A 21,292-nucleotide genomic window follows, 5' to 3' on the forward strand; every position below is an offset into this window, starting at 1 on the left:
CTTGAGATCGACCCAGCCATTGATCTGTGCCACAGGAGCCCGCATCGGTTTTCTCCCCTGTCGAAGCCAGTATTTAACACTGATGGTGTCTCATTAAGCTCACACCAATTGTGTGAGCATCTTTGTTTGGCAGCTGGGGCAAGCGTGATGCCCTTGGCTACCTCCTGTTGTGTGTAAGAATGTGCTGGGTCTGGCTGGGATGGAGTGAACTGGCTTTGTCGCAGCCCCTGTGGTGCTGTGCTTTGGATTTGTGGCTAAACCAGTGTTGGTAACACCTCAGTGTGTTGGCTACTGCTGCTGAGCAGCGCTTGCACAGTGTTCAGGCTTCCTCTGTGTCCCCACAGGGAAGAAGATGTGGTGGGCAAGATGCTGGGAGAGGACAGAGCCAGGGCTGCTGACCCAAACTGGGCTATTCCACACCACATAATGCCATGCTCATTGAGGAAACTGGAGGCAAAGGCTGGGACTCATCCCAACACAAAGGCTCATGAAGTGCATGAGAGGAAACAGTGATCCCTCCATCTGGAAAACCCTCCTGCCAGGGACCACTTCACTTCCTGATAAGGGTTTATCAGAGACCTGGTTTCTCTTTGGCCCCTTGGTCTGGCTGGATGAGGAAGAGGAGGAAGGCTTGGTTAGGCGAAGGGAATTGCTGCTCTGAGAGCAAAATCTGACAGCCCCAGTGGGATTTTTCCATGAGCTGTTCTTGCTTGTTCCCAATGGAGAAGCCCAGCTGGGGAGCAGGGAGGGATGCTGATGGCCTGGGGATGTTCTGTACATGGGTGGAGGAAATTCAGAGGGTTTCATCACCCCGTTAAGTTGTTCAGGTCTGCAGTGAGTGAATTGTTTTCCTTGCATTTCCTATGATTTCTAGATAGTTTCCTTGGCTGAGTTTACCTGGGCAAGTTGGGTGCTCAGCAAGCAGAACTTTGAAAGTGGCTGCTGCAGACGTGAAAGATGCTCCCTCTCAGTAACACATCATTAAGCAAAACGGTCCATGGAGAGGCTGTGCTCTGCTCACCCACCTCCCCAGTACTTCTTTCTTGTCTCTTGGACCATACGTTGTTGACTGCGTTCACCTTTCAGAGGTTAAAGTTTTCATGCTTTCTTGTGGACTCAGCAATTTAGACAAAAGATCTTCATAAAATAGGAGCCATATTAAGGATACAGCCTTGAGCTCTGCTAAAATAGCTGTCTGTATTCTTCTGAGCAGGGTCTGTGGATCCCTTCTGTCCTCTCAAGGTCTCATTCATCTCCCTTCAGGTCTGATACTGACATAACACATTTAAAATTGAACTTGTCCATGGGGGGAATCTGTAGTTTTCAGTTCCTAGAAGCAATCAGGTACATTAAGAAAGCTGTAAGGCAAGCTCTGCATCTACTAAAGGAGTGTCATGGTTTAAGCCCAGCTGCAACTAAGTACCGCACTCATCCCCCTAAACCCTTCCCTGTCTGATGGGGTGGGTGGGAAACTGGGAAAAGGTAAAACCTGTGGGTTGAGATAAGAACAGTTTAATAATTGAAATAAAGTTAATAATAACAGAAAAGGGAAAAGAGAGAGGACTAAAACCCAAGATAGACAAGTGATGCACAAAGCAATTGCTCCCCACCTGCTGACTGAGACCCAGCCCATCCTGAGCAGCAATGGGTGTCTCCTGGCCAACTGCCCCCAGTTTCATTCCTGTGCACAATGTTCTGTGGTATGGAACATTGCTCTGGCTAGTTTGGATGGTGTCCTGTCTCTGCTTCCTCTTGGCTTCTCATGCCCCTCCTCACTGGCAGAGCATGAGAGACTGAACAGTCCTTGATTAGAGTCAGTGCTACTGAGCAATGACTACACAGAGGTGGGTTATCAGCATTACCCTCAGACTAAAGCCAAAACACAGCACTGCACCAGCTACTAGAGAGAGACTTAACTCTATCCCAGCCAAAACCAAGACAAGGAAATTGTGGCTTTCCCTTACACCTTCTTGCTCAGAAGCAAAGCATATAGAATTTCCCTGTCCTTGAGATCCTATAACAACCACTCTATTGCCTTTGTTAACAATCTTGCTTGCAGTTCATGTCATTCTATGTATTTCAGACCCTCAGATTCTGACACTTAGTTTGAAGGAGGAAAAAACAATCTCATGGTTGCCATGAAATTTAGGTCTAAAATATGTCTGTTCAATGACCTCATGCACTGCCTATTGTAATCCAGAGTTGCCAGGCTAGTCGAGCAATTAGTTGTGCAGAATGAAACAACTTTAAATCCTTACGTGGAGCAATGACCCAGAAAAATCACTTCAGTTATACAATAGAAAAGACTCAAAACATCTGGCTTTAGTTTTACATCCATAGCTCTGCCCCCCCTTTGATTAAGAACCAGGCTTCCCCCCATCCTTTCAGAGACCTTGGCTGTTGGTTGCTGCCCAGAATGAATGTTCACAGCGTAGTTGCTGCTACCCTAAGAAATGATAACTTATCATAAACCAGCACCTGCATGGCAGTTGTTCTGCAAGCATCGTGTGCTTTGATAAACCAGCAACTGGTGTCTGCTTAAAGAGCTGCTTTGTAACATCTGAGATGAGCCCCAGTGCTAAAATCCTTCACCCAGCACAGCAAACCCAGCTGGATGATGGGACCAAGGGAGAATCTGCACATGCTGCTGATGGACCATTTGAATGCTGAGTAGCAAATTGTTTAGTTCTCCTTTGGCTCCACCTAAACACACTGCTTCTGCTAGGGTTCATTTGCAGCATTTATCAAAAGTAGCCAGAAGAATAGGTAAATCCTCCCAGCCGTCCTCCTACACGTAGATATGGCACTTGGGGACATGGTTTAGTGGTGGACTTGGCAGTGCTGGGTTCATGGTTGGATTACTTTAAAGGTCTTTTCCAACCTAAAGGATTCTACCAGCCCCAGCAAATGTGTCACCTCTACAGCAGGGCAGAGCTGAGGCAAAAAGTCCCTTGATGATGGTGAGGATGATGAGGGAGGTGGATGAGGAAGCTTTCAGCCAGGCTTTCACATCCTGTTATGGAGCATTGAGTGCCAGTGGATTTGAACCAGCCCTTTAAAACATCAGGTATCACCTGCAGTGAAAAAATACTGCCCTTGTGGGAATACCAGCATGAATTAAGGTAGAAACTCCAGTATTTGTTTATGAGGTGGGTAGGGAAGCATCGGATAAAGTTACGTGAGACCTGCCAAGGAGATCAGATTTATCCTCCTAACCCGATGGCATAAAAGGAGGCTTGTAGCCATTGTGTTCCCAAGTCGAATTCCCAGTGGCTGTAAAACCCAATCTGCCACCAAAGGGAGGAGATTAAAGTGTTTTTAATAAGAAAACGAGCCGTTTGCAATGCACTTTTAATTGGATCAATTTCTCCTTTATTACACAATCTTTAAAGTCCAAACACATACGTACGAGCAGACAAGCTCTTTCTCCAGGTAGAAAGCAGAAGCTGAACTATTTCATCACGCTCCTTGAATGACTACAGTTCATCTTGTTTGGCAAATGATCACAACACTGGAGGGGAGGGAACCAGGGTGAGAAATACAGCTCTGCAAAACCCCCTCACGGTCACTGTTGTGTTCTAGCAGGGGATGTGTGTACCCTGCGGGAGGAACAACAGGTTTTCAGGTCCTCCTTTTACCTCTTTTCCGCCTAAAAGCCAAGAGCAGACAAAGAGCTGCAGGCGACGCATAGCACCCCGAGGTGCCGATCGCAGTGTCCTGCCCCAGCAGTGCCTTGCAGGGTGGTGTGATTTTCTCTTGGATCATCTGAGTGAGAAACAGATGACAGACGCTTTTGTTTGCACTGTGTAACCAGGAACAGGCTGGAGGAACCAACTGCTCAGTTTACTGGACCAGCTTTTCTGTCCCTTCAAGCACTCCAGGAGCTGTTATTGCTGGTAGTGTGATGTTTATTGCAAAAAAAGAGCTTAAATAGATCCATGCGGGCAGAAATGATAGAGGTACATATTAGCATAGATAATATTGCTTCAATTATTCAGGTCCATTGTAGCTTCCTGCTTGGAGCAGTTCTTGGAAACAGGAGAAATGTTGAAAAGAGATCAGTAGGAGAGGAACTGCTATTGCTGGAACACTGCAAAAAACGCCTTGAGTTACAACGTAATTAACTGCAGAAGGGCCTGGTAATAGTTGTCATCTCCCCAAAACATACATGCAAGGTGAGATCAGCTCCCCATATTGCTGTAACATACCTCAGGCAACTGCCCCTCCCACACGAAAAAGAGAAGCAGAGAATGCAAACACTGGTGTGCAAGTTGGCGGCTTCAGCAAATGCAGGAGCAGTGCAGGAAAAGTATGGGGGGGGGCAGTTATCATACAATCATTATAGAATCCCAGCCTGGTTTGGGTTGGAAGGGACCTTAAAACTCATCCAGCTCCAACCCTTGCCACGGGCAGGGACCCCTTCCACTGGAGCAGCTTGCTCCAAGCCCCTGTGTCCAACCTGGCCTTGAACACTGCCAGGGATGGGGCAGCCACAGCTTCTCTGGGCACCCTGTGCCAGCGCCTCAGCACCCTCACAGGGAAGAACTTCTGCCTAAGAGCTCATCTCAATCTCCCCTATTTAAGTTTAAACCCATTCCCCCTTGTCCTGCCCCTGTAGGGCATGGAGTGTTCAGTTCCCATGGGCTCCCTCAGCACCATCTCCCATGGGAGTGTCTTAGCTCCTGCTCCCTTCTCCACAACCTCTTTCTATCCTGTTATAGTAAGAGAAATGGGAAGATTCCCCAATGGAAGGGCACCTCCATCAGCTGGGTGTGTGTTGTGCTGGGCCTCTTCAGTGCTTTTTGGCTGAGCAGAACAGGGAAAGAAAATCTCAGTAAAATCTGCTCCCAGCACTCCTACAAACCCTGTAAGTGCCAAACAACAGGCTGGAGCTTGCAGGGGCTCTGAAGGCGATTTAACTTTGCTCTTTCATTAGGGGAAAGTATATGGGAGCTTAAAAAAAATCACTTGTTGCATCCATGTTGTAGCACAAGTAGCAAACAATTTGCTGTAGCATGGCAGCCACCATAAAATCAGCTTTTAAGATTGTTTGTCATGCCCCCAAATTTGCAACTACATTGTTGATAGCAACAAATAAACACGCTGCAGTGTAACTATTATCTGTGGCAGATTAACATGCTACCACTGTGCCCTATTTAAATGCATCTTTCCTTCAATAAGCTATTCTGGGCAAGCAGCACCACACTGAGGTACACATTTATCAGCCAGGAGAGTAGCACTGTGGGGGCCTTGGTTCACACAGCTGCAGTTTTGTGCTTCATTTGGCCCAAAGCCGTGATGAACATGAACTCTGGAGCCTGCTGGTGCTGTAACAAAATGTATGTGAGGAATGTAGTGTTTTGCTGTGCAAGGAGGGGAAAAAAGTAGTGCATCAATGGATGCAGTTCCAAGTATTAAAGAAAGAGCCCCCCCCCCCCCATCTTGGCAGTGAGCAGCTTGCAGGTACAAAGTGCAGATGAGTGGAAGCCTACTGCTAAATGGAAGAGTCTGGAATGCAGAATAATGAAGTGCAGGTGAATGTACAATATGTTGCATTGAATCTCATTTACTACAGACTTATTTCCCCAGCCCTTTCTCCCCACCTCCCAATAAAGCTTTAGATACCAGACATACCTTCCAAAGCCAGTTTCCAGGATACATTTAACAATAAAACAGTAAATATCAACCATAGGCTCCCTCCCCCCTTATATTTTTTTCCTCTAGCCCCCTCCCTTTTTATCCCCTTCTACCTAACAGAACTCTCAGTAGTAATAAAAACCCTGTTGCCATCAGAGAGGGCAGTTCTGTGGCTCAGCTCAACCTCCCACGATTGCCCACTACTCACTTGATGTTGAACAGACACAGTTCACCAACGCCACCACAGGGGTGATCTCCTGAATACACAAAAACCAGAGAGGGAAGCCCCTCCCTCGTCACTCTGAAAGCACAGCTCCATCTCCACGCAGTTTAATAGGGCTATTTCAGTTGATGCAGTGCTGCAATCAGAAACTGCTTTCCCAAGTAGCTGCCCAGACAACTGTTACCCAGTTCCTTGCAAGTTCCACAGCAAGGATTGCCTCTCTGGTTCTCTCAGGGAAGGTGATTTAGAGCAGTCAGTGTTTATGGCACAAAGATACAACGCTGAAGCTGGAAGTGTAGGTGATGTGGCGTAAGGAGGTGAGAAGGTTTATGGAGTGACCAGTCATTTAACAAGAAACCAATACTCCAGGATGGATCCTTTCCCTTGGCACTTGTTCTTTTTTTATTGTATGGATTTTATATATAAAAAAGAAGAAGAAAAAGCAGACCACCACCACATAAGCTATTTTGTTTCTAAACACAAAACACAGCGGCTTCTATGTTGACCCCCCTTTGGTTATGGCACCATCTTTCTGAATGCTTGACGTTGGTTCCTGTCAGATTGCAATGAGGCTGGAAGAATCTCTGCTTAGAGACATGCCTTTAAGGGGTGGAATATCTTCTCAGGTGGTAGCTGTAGATCTTAATGCAATGATCCCAACAGTCCAGCACCAGCAGCTGCCCTTTGGGAGTAATGGCAATACCAACTGGGCAGATGAGTCCTTCCCGGATTAAGATGTTATAGCCCCCTCCTTTAGGAAAATGCAGGATTTCTTTACGGCTGCTGTCAGCAACAATGAGGTCTCCCCTGGCATCCACGCACATCCCAGCAATACACCTGAAATCCTCATTCTCGGAGAAGAAGTGGCTAATCTGGCGTCCCAGCTGCCCATCAGGGCCAACAGAGCCAATTGAAAAGCCTCCTTCTAAATGGTGCTCATACTGCCGGTTCTCCAGGTTAAGCCCTAGCCCTTGGGTAAAGTATATGGTCCCTTCAGCATCACAGGTGACAAACTTGGGGCGCACTGCACTACATAAGCAACTGTACTTCACTACCCCCACGCCACGGTCCACTGTGAAACACCAGAGTTTGCCTCCTTCCACATCAGTCACTACGAACTGGCCCGAAGGCAGAGCAGCGATGCCCCAGGGCTTGCTCAGCTGGCTCCGGTGACATGCCACGCAATGGCCATCCATGGTGTAGACCTTGAAAGAGTTATCATAGCTGTCAGTGACACCTATGAGGCCGTGGCAGTTCATGGTGACAGAAAGGGGTGTCAAATTGGGTAAGTCTGCTCCAAGGAAACTCAAAACAAAGCTGTCGATTCCACTGGGGCTGCGGCGGATCTCCTTTAGGAAGCCCTTGCGGGTAAAAACCTGTATTCGGAAGTTGCCTCTGTCTGCAACAAGCACCTCGCCCTGCAAGGTGACGTGGAGGCTGACAGGGAGATTAAACATCCCTGGCAGGCTGCCCTTGGAGCCCATCTTCCTGATGAAGTTACACTGCTGGATGCTCGTGGCTGCTTCAGGCATCCTTGGCTTGGCTGGGGAGGAAGTGGGTGTGCAGCTGGGCTCCTCTTGCACCAACTCAGGCTCCCTGAATGATGCCGATGAGGATGCTGCAGTTTCCATGAGGGATTCCTCCACATTAACAGTGCGGGGCTTCTTCACCACCTGCCCAATCTGCAGTGGTCCCACATGGCTCACCTTCAGGAGTTCAACCTCTTGAAGAGTCAGCTCCCTTGGAAGACTGTTTGTCAGGTCTGGTTCTTCCTCATCTGTTGCCTCCTCTAAGAGGGCTATATCTCCCTGCTTGATTTTGGCAAGGAAATAGTCACAGCAAGACATGATCCGCACTTCTGCTAAGTTCAGCAGATAAGCTTGCTCCTCCATGACCTGATTATTTACCTTCTCCACTTCTGACAAAGAGCTGGTGAAGAACTTGCGTGACCTGACCAGTTCCTCCTGGATCTTGCGCTCTTCTTTGCTGTAATCTTGCAGAACTGCTTTGTATCTAGACTGCAGGTCTCTTGAAACACCCTCCAGAGATGCTTTTCTTTTCTGCAGATCACCCATGAGCTCCCGAAGTCTGGCAAGCCTTGTCCCAAATTCCCTCCTACGCTCTTCAGCAGCCTCTTTGATAGCAACAACTCTATGTCCTTGAGGCATGTGTGATGACTCCTTGCAGGGCTCACATAAAACCAAGCTGCAGCTCTTGCAGAAGTGTCTTGGCAACCTTCTCCCACAGACCTTGCACATGAGAAGACCCACTGCTTCCCCCAGTCCAGTGGTGTCTATGATTTTCAGCACAGTCAGGTTGTCAGTCATCTGAGCTAAGCTTGTGATCCGTGTGATTTTGCTGCAGAAAGGGCACCGGATCCCATTAATGCTGTTTGCCAGGAGCTTCTCCAAGCACTGTTTGCAGATGGTGTGCCCGCAGTGTAAGAGCTTGGGTCTCAGGTGCTCCTCAGTGAAGGACTCCATGCAAATGGGGCACTCCAGGACCTCTCGGAGTGCATCTGAGTTGAGATGAGGGGCGGCAGCCATGGCTTTCCAAGGCAGCTTTACCCAGCACAAAGTCTTCTTCTCGCATCTATTCCAAGGTGCACCAATTCTGTCCAGAGAGGAAAAAAAAGGAAATGATTTATGTCATCAGTTACATATACATGCAATTTCTTTCTGATTTATCACCCAACCCTAGAAAAAAAGCAGCCCAGTTAGAATTGCCACCTTCGGAAAGGATGAATTAGTCATAGCTAATCTCAGAGTAGGCAAATTCCAAACACAACCTGCAGCTCCCGGTGTGATGAACTATTCACTCCCCAAATTTCTAAGTAGAACAGAAAGAAGTGTTAATGGCAGCAATAAGGAAGCCCAATAGATATTGATGACTGAATCATCTCCTCATGGTGCCCATCGCCTGCTGCCAAGCCTCTGAGTTCCCATAATTTACTGAAACCCAGGGAGATTAAAGCAAGCATTCAGAATGCTGCGCATCCAAAGAGGAACCAGATGGTGCAACGCTTGAGGACATTAATTTATCACCTCTGGAGACCTGCATTCAGATGTGACATCGGGAGCTAACAAAACAAATGTGGTTGCTTTACTCTTCATTTTTTTTCTAGATAGCTAAAATAAATCCTCAAGGCTTCGTAGAGTTGCCAGGAAGGGAAACTAGGAGGGATGATCTGTCAGCTTCCACTCGTTCTGGGAATGACTGTACATACCGAAAGCAAACAGTGAAGATCTGATGCCAGTGTTATTTCCTTAACCTCTGCCACGCAGCATCATGCTTCAGCATGCCAATTAAACACAGCTCCATGCAGAACAGCAGGAATTAGCACTAGTGGAGCTAACAGAGGACTCCAAGCATTTGTTAATACGCACCCCCAAGTGCTTGCCGTTAGATCTTGAACTTAGCTTAGCTGCATTGAATGTCTCCTGGTTTTAGCCTCGCAGCATTGACCTCATTCTTGCCGTCTGGTTCAGTTTTCCAGCACTGGGGTTGCCATTCAGCTTCAATCCAGGTTTCTCCACCCTCACCTCCCTCCCAGCAGGGAGCAGATCCTGCTGAAGCAGCCATTCAAAAGGAATAGAACAGGGGTGCCATCATTAAGTTGTTATTCAGTAGACTGGGTTTCAATAGCGTTGCTGTTGCATGGCTTAGCTATTCAAAGAAATGGGGAAGGAAACATTTCTTGTAGGGGAAGAGGAGGGGATGGAAGGAGTCAGTCTTTAAACTGAAGAGCTGGTCACAGAGGGATGCAGACAGCTTGTCCTGAACTATGGCTGCATGCACAGAGCATTCCCACTTTCCTGCTGTGGGTTTGCCAGCTTCATCCTTGGGCGCATTCCCAACAGAAAAGTTCACTTTCCCATTTGCTCAAGTGGGAGAAGGCAACTGCAACAAAGATAAGTTCTTTATGTTCATGCCGAGAGTTACACAACTCCTTTTAGTCTCTGAGCTCACAGCCCTTGAAAGCCTGCGTTTCAGGAGGGAATTCAGTGGTGCAGCAGCTCTGATCCCACGCTGGGATCTGATCCCTGGCTCAATGAGTACAGGAGCGGGGACACGCTTGGCACTTTCTGCTGCTGAATGCTCTTCCCTTTTCTTCTTGGCTCCTATCTGAGCCAGGGAAGCAGAAGCCTGGGCACTGTAGATCAGAAACCATCCTCTGAGGGATGCAGAAATCTGCATTTTAAAACTGCAACACAGGGTACCAGCTCCATTATTCTTATTTTTCCTTGGAAATATGCTGGAAGACTTGTTTAGGGGAGGATGAGGGAGCAGCACAGATACCAGATACAGGGAATCACATAAAATACATGTGAAATACATCAAGAACTAGCTTTAAAACAACTATTCTCATTCAGGAATCAATGACAGAGGGGATTTTATTGAGTTTTAAGTTTGTAGGAAGATGATTTGTCCAAGATTCTTTCCATACATTTCCCTGGCATGCTAGCATGCAACTCAGCAACACTGGGTTAACTTTACTGCTGCACTTCCCTCTTGTGCCCCGATGGAAGTTTGCTCTTGTGTGTCCATCATACCATTGACGCCGCGCAGGGGCTGGGGGAAGCCTGAGCCCTGGGTCAGGCTATAACCCCGGTGCATTACAGGATGAGATAGACTCCAAGCCATTTCCTGCTGTAGTTTCTCCCCTCCCTTCAGTTTTCACCCACCGTGCGCTCTGAGCCGCCTGCAATTGGTCACCCTCACGTTCAAACGCTCGGGGACAGCAGCAGGCGCTGCTCTCAGGCGCTGCTCGGGGCTCACCCCCCCTCAGCACCACAGGGCCGCAGCTTGTCCCGCTGCCGGCAGCGCAGCCGGACGGAGGGTACAACCGCACCCACAGCCCCACCGCGGCCTCCACAAGGGCTCGGCGGAGCGGACCCACCCCGGGGCTCCCACCCCCCGGAGCCGCGGCCCTGCCCCGGGGCACCGCGGTGATGGTTGACGGAGGTGGGGGGGGGGTCCCGCGGGTCCCGCCCAGGGTGCTCCCTACCTGCCCGCAGCTCCCGGGGCGCGCGCGCGCGCGGCTGGCCGGCGTGACCCGCGTGCTGACGTAAGGGGCGGGGCGTATTGTGACGTGCGTGCGCGGCGGGGCGCGCGGAGCACGACGGGACATAGAGTCCTGAGGGGCGGGGGGGGCTGCGGAGCGGAGGCCGGAGGTAAGAGGAGGGGATGAGGGGATAGGAGGGGAGGAATTGGGGTGGTAACGGGGTAGGGAGCGGGAGTGGCTGCGTGGAGACCTCAGAGCAGCTTCCAGTATGTGAAGGGGGCCTACAAGGATGCTGGTGAGGGACTATTCATTAGGGACTGTAGTGACAGGACAAGGGGTGATGGGTTGAAACTTAAACAGCAGAGGTTTAGATTGGATCTAAGGAAGAAATTCTTTACTGTGAGGGTGGTGAGGTACTGGAACGGGTTGCCCAGGGAGGTTGTGAATGCTCCATCCCTGGCAGTGTTCAAGGCCAGGTTGGATGAAGCCTTGGGTGCCATGGTTTAGTGTGAGGTGTCCCTGCCCATGTCAGGGGGGTTGGAACTGGATGATCTTAAGGTCTTTTCCAACCCGAACTATTCTATGATTCCTTGATGGGCCTGGGTCTGCCACCGCCGGGGGTTGGAGTTAAGGACCTGCCCGCACAGGGCGCTCCCAGCTCGGCCAGGGACCACCCCCCCCCCCCCCCCCCCCCCCCCCGCCTCCTGCTTGTGATGTGCAGGGACGGTAAAAGCAGACAAAGAAGCTGAAAGGTTGGACTCGATAAGTTTGAAGGTGTTTTCCCAACTAATTGGTTCTAATTGATTATTTTCATCAGGGACTGCAGGGATAGGAGAGGGGATGATGGGTTCAGACTTAAATGGGAGACTGAGATGAGCTCTTAGGCAGAAGCTCTTCACTGGGAGGGTGCTGAGGTGCTGGCACAGGTTGCCCAGAGAAGCTGTGGCTGCCCCATCCCTGGCAGTGTTCAAGGCCAGGTTGGACACAGGGGCTTGGAGCAGCTGCTCCAGTGGAAGGGGTCCCTGCCCGTGGCAGGGGTTAGAGCTGGAGGAGATTTATGGTCCTTTCCATCACAAACCAGGCTGGGATTCTGGGGTTCATTCTCTGCCAGTCCCTGATGCTCCAACCCCTTCCCATCTTCTGCCCTGAAGTGGGGCCCTGAGCACTGGTCGTGTTTTGTGTTGCCTGTTAAAAACTGGTCTCTTGAGCCATTCCCACTGTGTTGGAGCAGCCCATGGGGACAAAGAAGCCTATTTTGAGGTAGAGAACAGCAAACATAATCAATTGATTGGGTGAAGCACATAAATATTGTCAGTGACAAATACGGGCATTGGTGGCTGTGGTTGCTTGTGTCCTGGTTTGTACCATGACACCTTTATTGCAGTGGTGGCCGGCGGCTGGTGCTGCTGCTGTGGCACAGGCAGGAAGCAATGGGGAAATGGAGTGGGTTTGGGTTTGCCCTCTATCAGAGGAGAGCTTGTGCTGCCCGGTCATTGCCTCCTCCGCTAATGCTGGGAGGCAGCAAAGGGTGATACCTCCAGCAGTCATTGAGCATAGAACCAGTCATAGAATCACAGAATAGTTAGGGTTGGAAAGGACCTTAAGATCATCCAGTTCCAACCCCCTGCCCTGTGCAGGGACACCTCACACTAAACCATGGCACCCAAGGCTCTGTCCAACCTGGCCTTGAACACTGCCAGGGATGGAGCATTCACAACCTCCCTGGGCAACACATTCCAGTGCCTCACCACCCTAACAGTAAAGAATTTCTTCCTTATATCCAATCTAAACCTCTGCTGTTTAAGTTTTAACCTGTTACCCCTTGTCCTGTCACTACAGTCCCTAATGAATAGTCCCTCACCAGCATCCCTCCTGCTTCTTCCATCCTCTTCTTTGTCCCTCCAGCCTTGATTTCTGACCCTCTGTCCATCAGACAGGCTCTGTGCTGCCTGGGGGCTGGCAGGGGTTTGGCTCTGCCTCGGTGTTTCTTAGGGTCATGGTGGTGCAAGGGACACTGGTAACAGTGGGTCCTGTTCCCATTCAGCTTTCACTTGGCCATCATGAGATTGCTTTATGGTGGCAGAGCTCAGCTTTACTGTGACCTGGTGGGGGGCAGGGTGCACAGCACATCAGTAATGTCAGGGCTTGGGGCTTTCCTTGTGGGAGCAGGGACAAGCAAGGCCTGGGCAGGAGGGTCCATGGGAGCCATGTTCTTAACACCCCATGCTGCTGGCATCACTGCTGGTCCCAGTGGTACCTAGGCAGTAGCCAGAATAGAGTAGGAATTAGGGAATGGAATGGGATCGGATAACATGAAATGGAATGGAAGGGATTAGACTAGAATAGAAAGGAATAATTCACTTGCAAGGGACCTACATCCAAGCAGGGATCAAGAGCAGTGGCACTCAGGAGCCGGAGGGATCAGGAGCCGGAGGGATCAGGAGCCGGAGGGATCAGCAACATGGGCACCAAAATCACTCAAAGGCAGCAAAAGCAGAGGCAAGGCCTGACCAGGGCTGCAATGGGTGAGACTTATGGTCTTCTGTTTCATGCCGTGCTCCAGGCCCTGAGCAGCAAACCTCAGCAGGGTGCTCAAGCAGTGCCCTGGGGGTGTTGCTGTGTCCCAGAAGGGGACACGGGGTTCACTCCTGGTTCTTGGCATCTCCAGGGGAATGCGCTTTCAACCCCTGATGTATTTTCCATGGAATAAAAGTGGATGTGAGCACTGAACCAGGGTGTTCTGGTGGATTTGTGAGGTCACCCGCACCTGGAAGTGAACAGGGTGAGGAAAAAGCAAGTATAGGAATAAGGAAATGACCTTTTAATGCATCTTGGGGTAGAAACAAATGACCCTCTGGATTTAGTTGGAGGTGGTAATGAGCTGATGATGCTACCCAGCATGTACAGTATGGGGACCCTGTGCCATGAGGAGGAAGGATGGGGAGGCTGGGACCCCAGTCATGCTGGCACTGGGAGGGGGGGCTGCCCCACACTGGTGTCCAGCCATCCAGCCAGCAGGGCTTGGGACATCTCAGCCGTCCCATGGGAAATGGGCATGAGAAGGGTGCATTGGAGCAGAGAGGGAGCCAGCTGCTGGTACAGGGCTGACACAGCAGCTCATGGGGACCAGAGCAGCAATTTGGGGCATCCTGGGCCCATCGTTGTGAAGCTGTAGTGGCTCAGAGGCAGGGGCATGAGCAATGAGGTGCTGCCAAGGGCTGGATGAGCAGGGCAAGGCTTTGGTAGCTCTTCCAGGCAGTGAGGGCCATGCAGGGCCCTTGGTTCCTGTGATGAAGCAAGCTCATCAGTGATGCCTGCACCGTCCCCCTTTGTAGGGGTTGATCAGTGATCTCTAAAAGCTCTCCTGGCCTTTTCCTTTAGTACCACAGGCTTGCAAGTCTGTAAATGTCTCACCTGAAGCTGAGGTTACTGCAGAGCCTGCTCGTCTGACCTGCAAAGGAGATGGTCTGCCTCTGGATTCTCCTTGCTGGTACCTTCAGGATCACCCCAGGGCAGAGGGTCCTGTGAGCCACTGAGCCACAAGCACCATGACACAGCTCACCAGCCACTGCTTGTATTGGATGTTGGGGCTCTGAGAGTGTGCAGGATGCTGGATTTAACTGCATTAGGTTAATCAGCAGGGAGAGGGGGGCAGAGGCAGGAAGATGGTTGCGACTCTCTGGACAGAAGAGGAGGAGAAAAATGGTCACAAACCATCATATTCAGGAGATCACCACTTGTGGGCACTCCGGATGGTCTGGGTTCGTGTTGCCAAGCTCCTCATTCCGAGGCCGGAGCTCCATGCAGGATGAGGGCCCGTCCGAGGGCCTGTGGGGTGAGAGCAGCAGAGCCAGTCGTGGTGCATCTCCAGGCCGAGAGCCATCCTCCCGCGGTGCCACGAGAGGGCAGCAGGTCCTCACGGACCGCACCGGCCACAACTGCCCCGCTGCCACGCACGGCGGGTCCCATAGCACCCCAGTGCCACCCCTCCAGCCGCTCCCTGGGCTCAGCCCAGGTGCCCCATGGACACACATCTGCGGCTGCTTATGGGCATCAGCGTGCACCCTTATGGGGTGTGCACGGGCTGTGGTCATGCGGCTTCCCAAGCAGGATGCTGTGCCATGGGGTGGTGGCATTCCCTAAATGATGGGTGACAGTCCATAGGTGAATCCTCCATGGGACATGCCAGCCTGAGCCGCTGTTGGTGTGACATTTCCTGGGCAGCAGCAAGGGCTGGCACCCTGCTTCTTGCACCCATGGGTGCATGTGTGATGGTATAGCACTGCTGGCTCCCCCAGACATTGCACCAACACCTTCCTTGCAGTCCCAAGCAGTGTTTTCCCATCATGGACAGTGGGCAGCATTAAAGCTATTGAGGCTCTTCGCAGCCCTGGTGGTTACAGCACTGCCAATGCCTCACTGCAAGCGAAATCCTAGGACTGATTTTCTTTCTAAGTCCTTTCCAATGGATTTGCCAACAAATGGGGTATTTTTCCATCAGGTAATAAATGGGCAGCCTGTGCCAGTGGATGTGTGTTGGCTGTAAATCCCCACTGCCCTGCCTCTGGTGGCACTAGGACAGAAGTGAACCAAAATTGCCTCTTCCATGCATAAAATGCAAAGCCCAGGTCCTAAATCAGGGCCAGAGGAGCAGCCCATCAGTGTTGGTGGGGTTAACCTGCTGAGCTTGGAGGAATCCACACCTGGGTCTATTCCTAACATTCTCTCTACAGCTTCAGCTGGGGAGCCTACTCCTCTCCTTGTTCCAAGCTTTTTCTGCTGCTAAAGAGCTACCACATCCTACCCCTGATGTGGCTGCGTAGTTGTGGTAAGTAGAATGATTCCCAGTTTTGGAATGACTTGGGATCTTCTGGAGGAGGTGCTGTATTAGAATGCTGGACCACTGGCAAACCCAGCATCTTCTGGGAGCTCTCAAGACAAACTCCAGTACGAAGGATTAGGTACTGTGCTGTGGTTATCACAGTGGTGTTATGGTGCTTCCCTCTTGTCCAGGCACTAGGAGGTGCTACTGGAAGTATTTCCTCACATCTGCAACTGCTGCATCCCGAGCAGACACCTCTGCACAGGCAATCACCTCATGGTGTGGGGTTATAAACCCTGATGGAGCCCAGAGCCAGGCTGGCGAGTGGTACCTCTGCACACTCTGTGCTGCTCATCCTCTCTCAGACCAGGCTTGACACTTGGCAGAAGCTGTTATTTTACTTGTTGTGTTGTGCTGTTGTTGGTTGTTTTTTCTCCTCTTTCTTGTAAATACATATTTCAGACAAACAAACTAATAACTCCCACAAGTTGCCGTGATGCATCTAACCACATCCGCGGCGCTGCGCTTCCAAACAGATGTTGCCAGAATCCAACTGAGTCACCAGCGAAAGCAAGTTCAGATGCAAGGGCTGATAAGGAAGCCCTCTTATCCCCACTGCTGCTGTAGCTCCTGCAGCCAAGCCTCATCCTCCTGCCAGAACAGGACCTTTGGAACACTCAGCAGCAGTCACCTGCAAAGCCCTTCTCGAGGAGTAAAGCAGAGGTTTTGCAAGAGCAGTTTGAGTGCTGTGGGACGTTGTCCAGTTCTGGATGGGGCTTGTGCAATATGGATCTGAACCTAAAGCTGGGTTTACTTAACCTGGACTGGGCCCAGCTTGCAGTGAAAGCAGCAGGAGGGTTTCTGTTGGCAGCTGGAGATGGCAGTGCTATGGGATGTTGCAGAGTCTGGTTCTGATTCTCTCTGATCCAATGGCAAATATTCCTTTGGCCTCACCAGGAATAGGCTTGAGCTGCCCATGTTTTGTTCCAGAAGCAGCTGTTCAGCTGGGCCTCAGCACTGATGGGTGCTGTACAAGGACTTAGGTAATCAAAAGACAGATTGAGCTCCCAGGAATATATGTGATTCCTCCAGTTCCCTGTGGGAAGAGCAGGCTGGCCCTTGAGCACTCTCCTTGCAGGCAGGCAGCTGAGCAGGAAGCCAGAACTCATAGGTAGGAAAGAGGGAGATAGAGGGACCCAGATCCCTTCTCCTTAGGTTACAGTTGCAATGGCAAGTCTAGGAATAAAGGAGTGTGTTTTAGGGACAATACCTCCCAGGTCTGAATCCTCTCTGAGATGCCGTGAGTGGGTGATGTGGTTGGGAAGAGAAGGAAGCACAGTCTCCATCAAGATCACCAGCTTTCTAGGGATGAGGCACCTGGAGCTGATGCTTTCCACCCTGTCAGCAAGCAGATGAGGAGCAGTTCCTCCTCGCTGCCTTTCCTCAGCTCTGGATCAGCTGGATCCCAAGGAGGGTGTGCAATTGGCACTCTCACATGGGGTTTGTCAGGACTGCACTAAGCCCCCAAAGCTCCTTCCACAACCGCTACCAGGATCTGCTCTCCAGTGCTGATGACTTCCAAGTGCTTGTGTGGCTGAGAGCTGGCAGCAAACCTCATCTGCCTCTGCTGAGCCACATCCTATTTCATCTTCCTCCTTTGGAGGTGCATCCAGAGCCTTTTCATTACAAGGGAACACCGCGGACCTGTTGCCAGCACATTGAACCTGTAAGCCCAGCTCCAGTAGCCCCTTATATCCCCATAATGTAAGGATGCAAAGGAATCCTTTTCCCTAAAGTAACTGGGGCTTCAGCTGTTACAAAGAGGATTAAATGCAGACAGAGATTTCCACCTTACCTGTGAAGTCTTCCATGAGTCACAAGGCTCCATGGTTAATCTTCTGTGGCTGAGTGCATGGCTGTATGGAAAGGGAGCTGTGCTACTCAGTTTTCTGCCTTACTTTGAGTATATATGAGACTTTATACATATGAATTTCTAGGAGTTATATATGAGTTTATATGAGACTTTGTGCAGCTCCATTTGATGACTGCTGCTCCTGAAATGCCTTTGCTCCATCTGGGTTTCCTCAGGAGACAGGAGGAACCATTGCTTTCATGCCAGTCCCATTGGAGAGCTCTTGAAACCACCCCCCCCAGCTAGAGTGCCCTTTCCTAGGGTACAGGGTACTTGCCCCAGCTTGCTCCTTGCAAAACCAGACTGTAACTGAGGAGGACCAAGGGAAGTTGCCCTTCTTGCTTATTCATCCCACTTCTCACTGCTTGTTTGCCCTCAAAATGCCCCTGAGCCCACATGCATTGAGTGTCCTGTGCTTCAATGCAGACAGGAGGGAGAAGGACAGAACAGGTAACTTGGAAGGGAGCCTCCAATGGGGCACTCCAGAGTGATTCTGTAACAGCTGGACCACGCTGCCCATCACCCTGGGGCTTCTTCCAGGTGTTGGTGGAAGCCTGTGTGTGTGATTTGAGCAATGATTGTCAGAAAGGCTGGAAACTCTGTGCCACATCTCCAGACAAGCCTTGGCTAGATTTAGGCTAAGCCATAGCCTGTGTTAAGGCCACATCCAAACATTTGATGCAAGTAGTCCAATTCTTAGCTATAAAGCAAGTATCTCAGGAAGGAAGGTTTGATACCCTATTGCCAATCATGAGGTAATGGAGTTCACATTCTCTTCAGTTCTGTGTTCATGTTCTCCCTTACAGCATGGCTCCAAAACTTCCTTCCCCATGGAGGATCTCCAAAATCACTGCTTCAGCTCTGGTGAAGAAGCTCTGCAGCCTGGAAGTGTCATTGTCATCTCTTTTACATGTACTTCAATAGCTATGTTAAAAACGTGTTGCCCACAAGCAAGAAAAGGTCCATGGCATCATCTTTCAGTTTCCCTCTTTCTGAGCCACCCAGTTTATCTGTCAGGGCTTGAAACTGCCTGGAGTTGCTCTTCTAGAAAACAACCTCTCCAGGAACCAGCCCCAACTCTCATTTTCCTTGTTCTGATTTATCTTAGCAGCTTTCCCCCCCTTTCATTCAATTGAAAGATGGAAATTTGCTTGTTCTGCCCCTGACAGCTTTGATCCTGAGCATTGAAGTGCTCCCTGTCAGCCAGGCAGCAGGGGAGGCTGGCTCTAGCCTGGAGGCCATTGGGAGTCATGAATGGATACTGTGTTTACTGGTATTCCTAACTGACTGGTGCCTTGCCCATCAGCTGCGTGTCACTGCGAGCTGAGGGCATTGAGGCAATCCTTGTTCTTCTGCAGCTCCATCGTGGGACTGGGATGTTGTTGCTGGAGGCAGCAGCCATGGGGTTGGGAGCTTCATCCAGCTCATGGTGTTGAGAGCCTCATTTTGGCACAGGATGGAGAAAGGCTTTTCTCCTTTGAGTCTATCACCAGGTTATGAAAGCTGGGCTCTCCTTGGATCAACCCAAGAGGACTCTACAGATGAAGGGTTTAAATAGAGATGCACAGGATTGAGATGAAGGTCCTGTCTCCTGTGCTCAGGGTAGCACCAGGTGTTGTACTTTGTCCTTAGCAAGTGTTTGGGCCAAGGCAGAACAAAGTAAGGCTTTTTTGGGTTCATTGCTTTGTGATTGAGACCACCAGGAAGTTTCACGACTGGTTTCAAAGGGCTGGATAGTTCCTGAAAGCAGCGTATTGACAATTTGGGTTTGGTAACGCCTCCATCTCTTCCCATGTGGTGAGTTTGTTCCCATACCCATCATACCCTCTGCCCAGGGGCTCCATCCCTCATCTTTGCATCTTCCTTTGGGGCCATCTCAGTGTCCTGGATAATGTGTCACCCAAAAGAGAGATGTTGGGGTGAGGGTTGGGAGCACTCAACTCCTTGCCCTGGTCCCTTTGGAGCGGTTTCCCTTTGGCAGGTAGGATATACTTGGATAGTTTGTTTAATTTTGATGTGCAGAAGGTGCATAAGCAAGTTAAAAGAAGAAGGAGGAGAACATGGTCAGTTTGTCACTGTAGAAGTGCTTGTCTGTGCTCACACTTCCTACTCATTCCCAAGCAGTGACCTTCAAGTCACTGCAGGTCATTAGGTACTGGAATGGGTTGCCCAGGGAGGTTGTGAATGCTCCATCCCTGGCAGTGTTCAAGGCCAGGTTGGATGAAGCCTTGGGTGCCATGGTTTAGTGTGAGGTGTCCCTGCCCATGGCAGGGGGGTTGGAACTGGATGATCTTAAGGTCCTTTCCAACCTGAACTATTCTATGGTTCTATGATTTTAAGTCCCGTTTTTCTCTCCTTGACCTTTCTGGTTTCCTGCTTCCACCTGGCCTCCAGCACCTCCAGCAGCTGCGTTTATCCTGGCTGCAGCAGAGCTTGGCTTTGGGAATACGCCTGTGCTGAGCTTTATTCAATGTTGTTTGGTTTCTTCCCTCTCCCCAAACCAGAAACAACCGAGCTTGGGAACAAGAAGGAGTTGAAATCCATGCCCTTCATCACCTATCTCTCAGGCCTGCTAACGGCACAGATGCTGTCCGATGACCACCTCATCTCAGGTGTGGAGATTCACTGCGAGGAGAAAGGGCGCTGCCCATCCACTTGCCACTTGTGCCGGCGCCCTGGGAAGGAGCAGCTCAGCCCCACGCCGGTTCTGCTGGAGATCAACCGCGTGGTGCCTCTCTACGCCCTGATCCAGGACAACGATACCAGGGAGGTGAGTGATGGATCCTGCTTTAGTCACCCCTCGGTTTGCCTTCATCAGTCTCTGCACAGGTTTAGGCACTAAAAAGAGAGTCTTTATTATGAGGGTGGCGAGGCACTGGCACAATAACAGTGGTAAACAGTGAAGTTCATTCTGTTTGCTTACATGTCCACATAGGAAACTATGGAGGTGTACAGAGAGAAAGCAAGGTCAGTAGTAAGGTGGATATGAACACCTATAAAGCATGCTGAAAGTATTACATATATTTACATGTAGTTTACATATATATTACATGTATTTATATATATTTACTGTAAGGGTGCTGAGGCACTGAAATGGGTTGCCCAGGGAAGCTGTGAATGCTCCATCCCTGGCAGTGTTCAAGGCCAGGCTGGACAGAGCCTTGGGTGATATAGTTTAGTGTGAAGTGTCCCTGCCCATGGCAGGGGGGGTTGGAACTGGATGATCTTAAGGTCCTTTCCAACCCAAAATATTCTATGATTCTATAATTATATATATATGTATTTCCTGTGTTTCCATCCAGCAGAGATGAGGCAAAACACAGGGAAAGACATTTTGCCCACTTCAGTTTGTGTGGGCTTGTCTTGTCATCTGCCCCAGTGCAGTGAGTTACCTTTTAAAGCTTACAGCTACCACCCGGTACAAGGCTCTGAAGTGCTGGGGTTTCAGTTTCATGCTGGGTGTCTGCCTTGGGCTGATTTGTGATGTTTCTGGCTGAACATGTTTGATTTCAGCCCTAAAACTGACCATTTCCAAGAGGGAGATCAGGTGAAAATCCATTGCTTTGCCCACATGAATTGCGTTGGAAACCCCTTTATTTCCATGTCATTGGGAGCTGCTGTTTTCTCTTTGCTTTTGAAACAAGGGCTTGAAATTAGAAGGGCTCCAGGAGTCAGCTTTTGCCTTTTGTTTCC

General features: G+C 50.2%; 2 protein-coding genes across 6 annotated transcripts in view; one reads left to right on the forward strand and one right to left on the reverse strand.

Annotated features, from left to right (window-relative positions):
- The window catches only part of ASTN2 (astrotactin 2), a 328,524-nt gene that overhangs the window by 214,015 nt on the left and 93,217 nt on the right, over positions 1 to 21,292 (forward strand). For both annotated transcript variants that reach the window (XM_034067350.1, XM_034067351.1), the window contains one exon: positions 20,104 to 20,369. In XM_034067350.1, the coding sequence (XP_033923241.1) occupies positions 20,104 to 20,369 (266 nt within the window). The remainder of the gene's footprint in view (positions 1 to 20,103; positions 20,370 to 21,292) is intronic.
- TRIM32 (tripartite motif containing 32) lies at positions 4,492 to 10,923 on the reverse strand. Of its 4 annotated transcripts, none has more exons than XM_034067353.1 (3): positions 10,869 to 10,921; positions 9,247 to 9,426; positions 4,492 to 8,473 (listed from the first exon to the last, which is right to left on the reverse strand). In XM_034067353.1, the coding sequence occupies exon 3, from the start codon at positions 8,404 to 8,406 to the stop codon at positions 6,463 to 6,465; it is 1,944 nt and encodes a 647-aa protein (XP_033923244.1). In that variant the 5' UTR covers positions 8,407 to 8,473; positions 9,247 to 9,426; positions 10,869 to 10,921; the 3' UTR covers positions 4,492 to 6,462. The 4 variants fall into 4 exon arrangements, with proteins under 4 accessions (XP_033923244.1, XP_033923243.1, XP_033923245.1 ...); XM_034067352.1 differs by having other exon boundaries at positions 9,247 to 9,429; positions 10,869 to 10,905; XM_034067354.1 differs by lacking the exon at positions 9,247 to 9,426 and having other exon boundaries at positions 10,869 to 10,923.

Source organism: Melopsittacus undulatus, chromosome 11 (genome assembly GCF_012275295.1).
Source record: "Melopsittacus undulatus isolate bMelUnd1 chromosome 11, bMelUnd1.mat.Z, whole genome shotgun sequence".
Taxonomy (NCBI): Eukaryota; Metazoa; Chordata; class Aves; order Psittaciformes; family Psittaculidae; genus Melopsittacus; species Melopsittacus undulatus.

What these genes read in the sequence shown, in the direction of transcription:
- TRIM32 (XM_034067354.1), bottom strand. Translation starts at nt 8,406, where the DNA reads ATGGCTGCCGCCCCTCATCTCAACTCAGATGCACTCCGAGAGGTCCTG.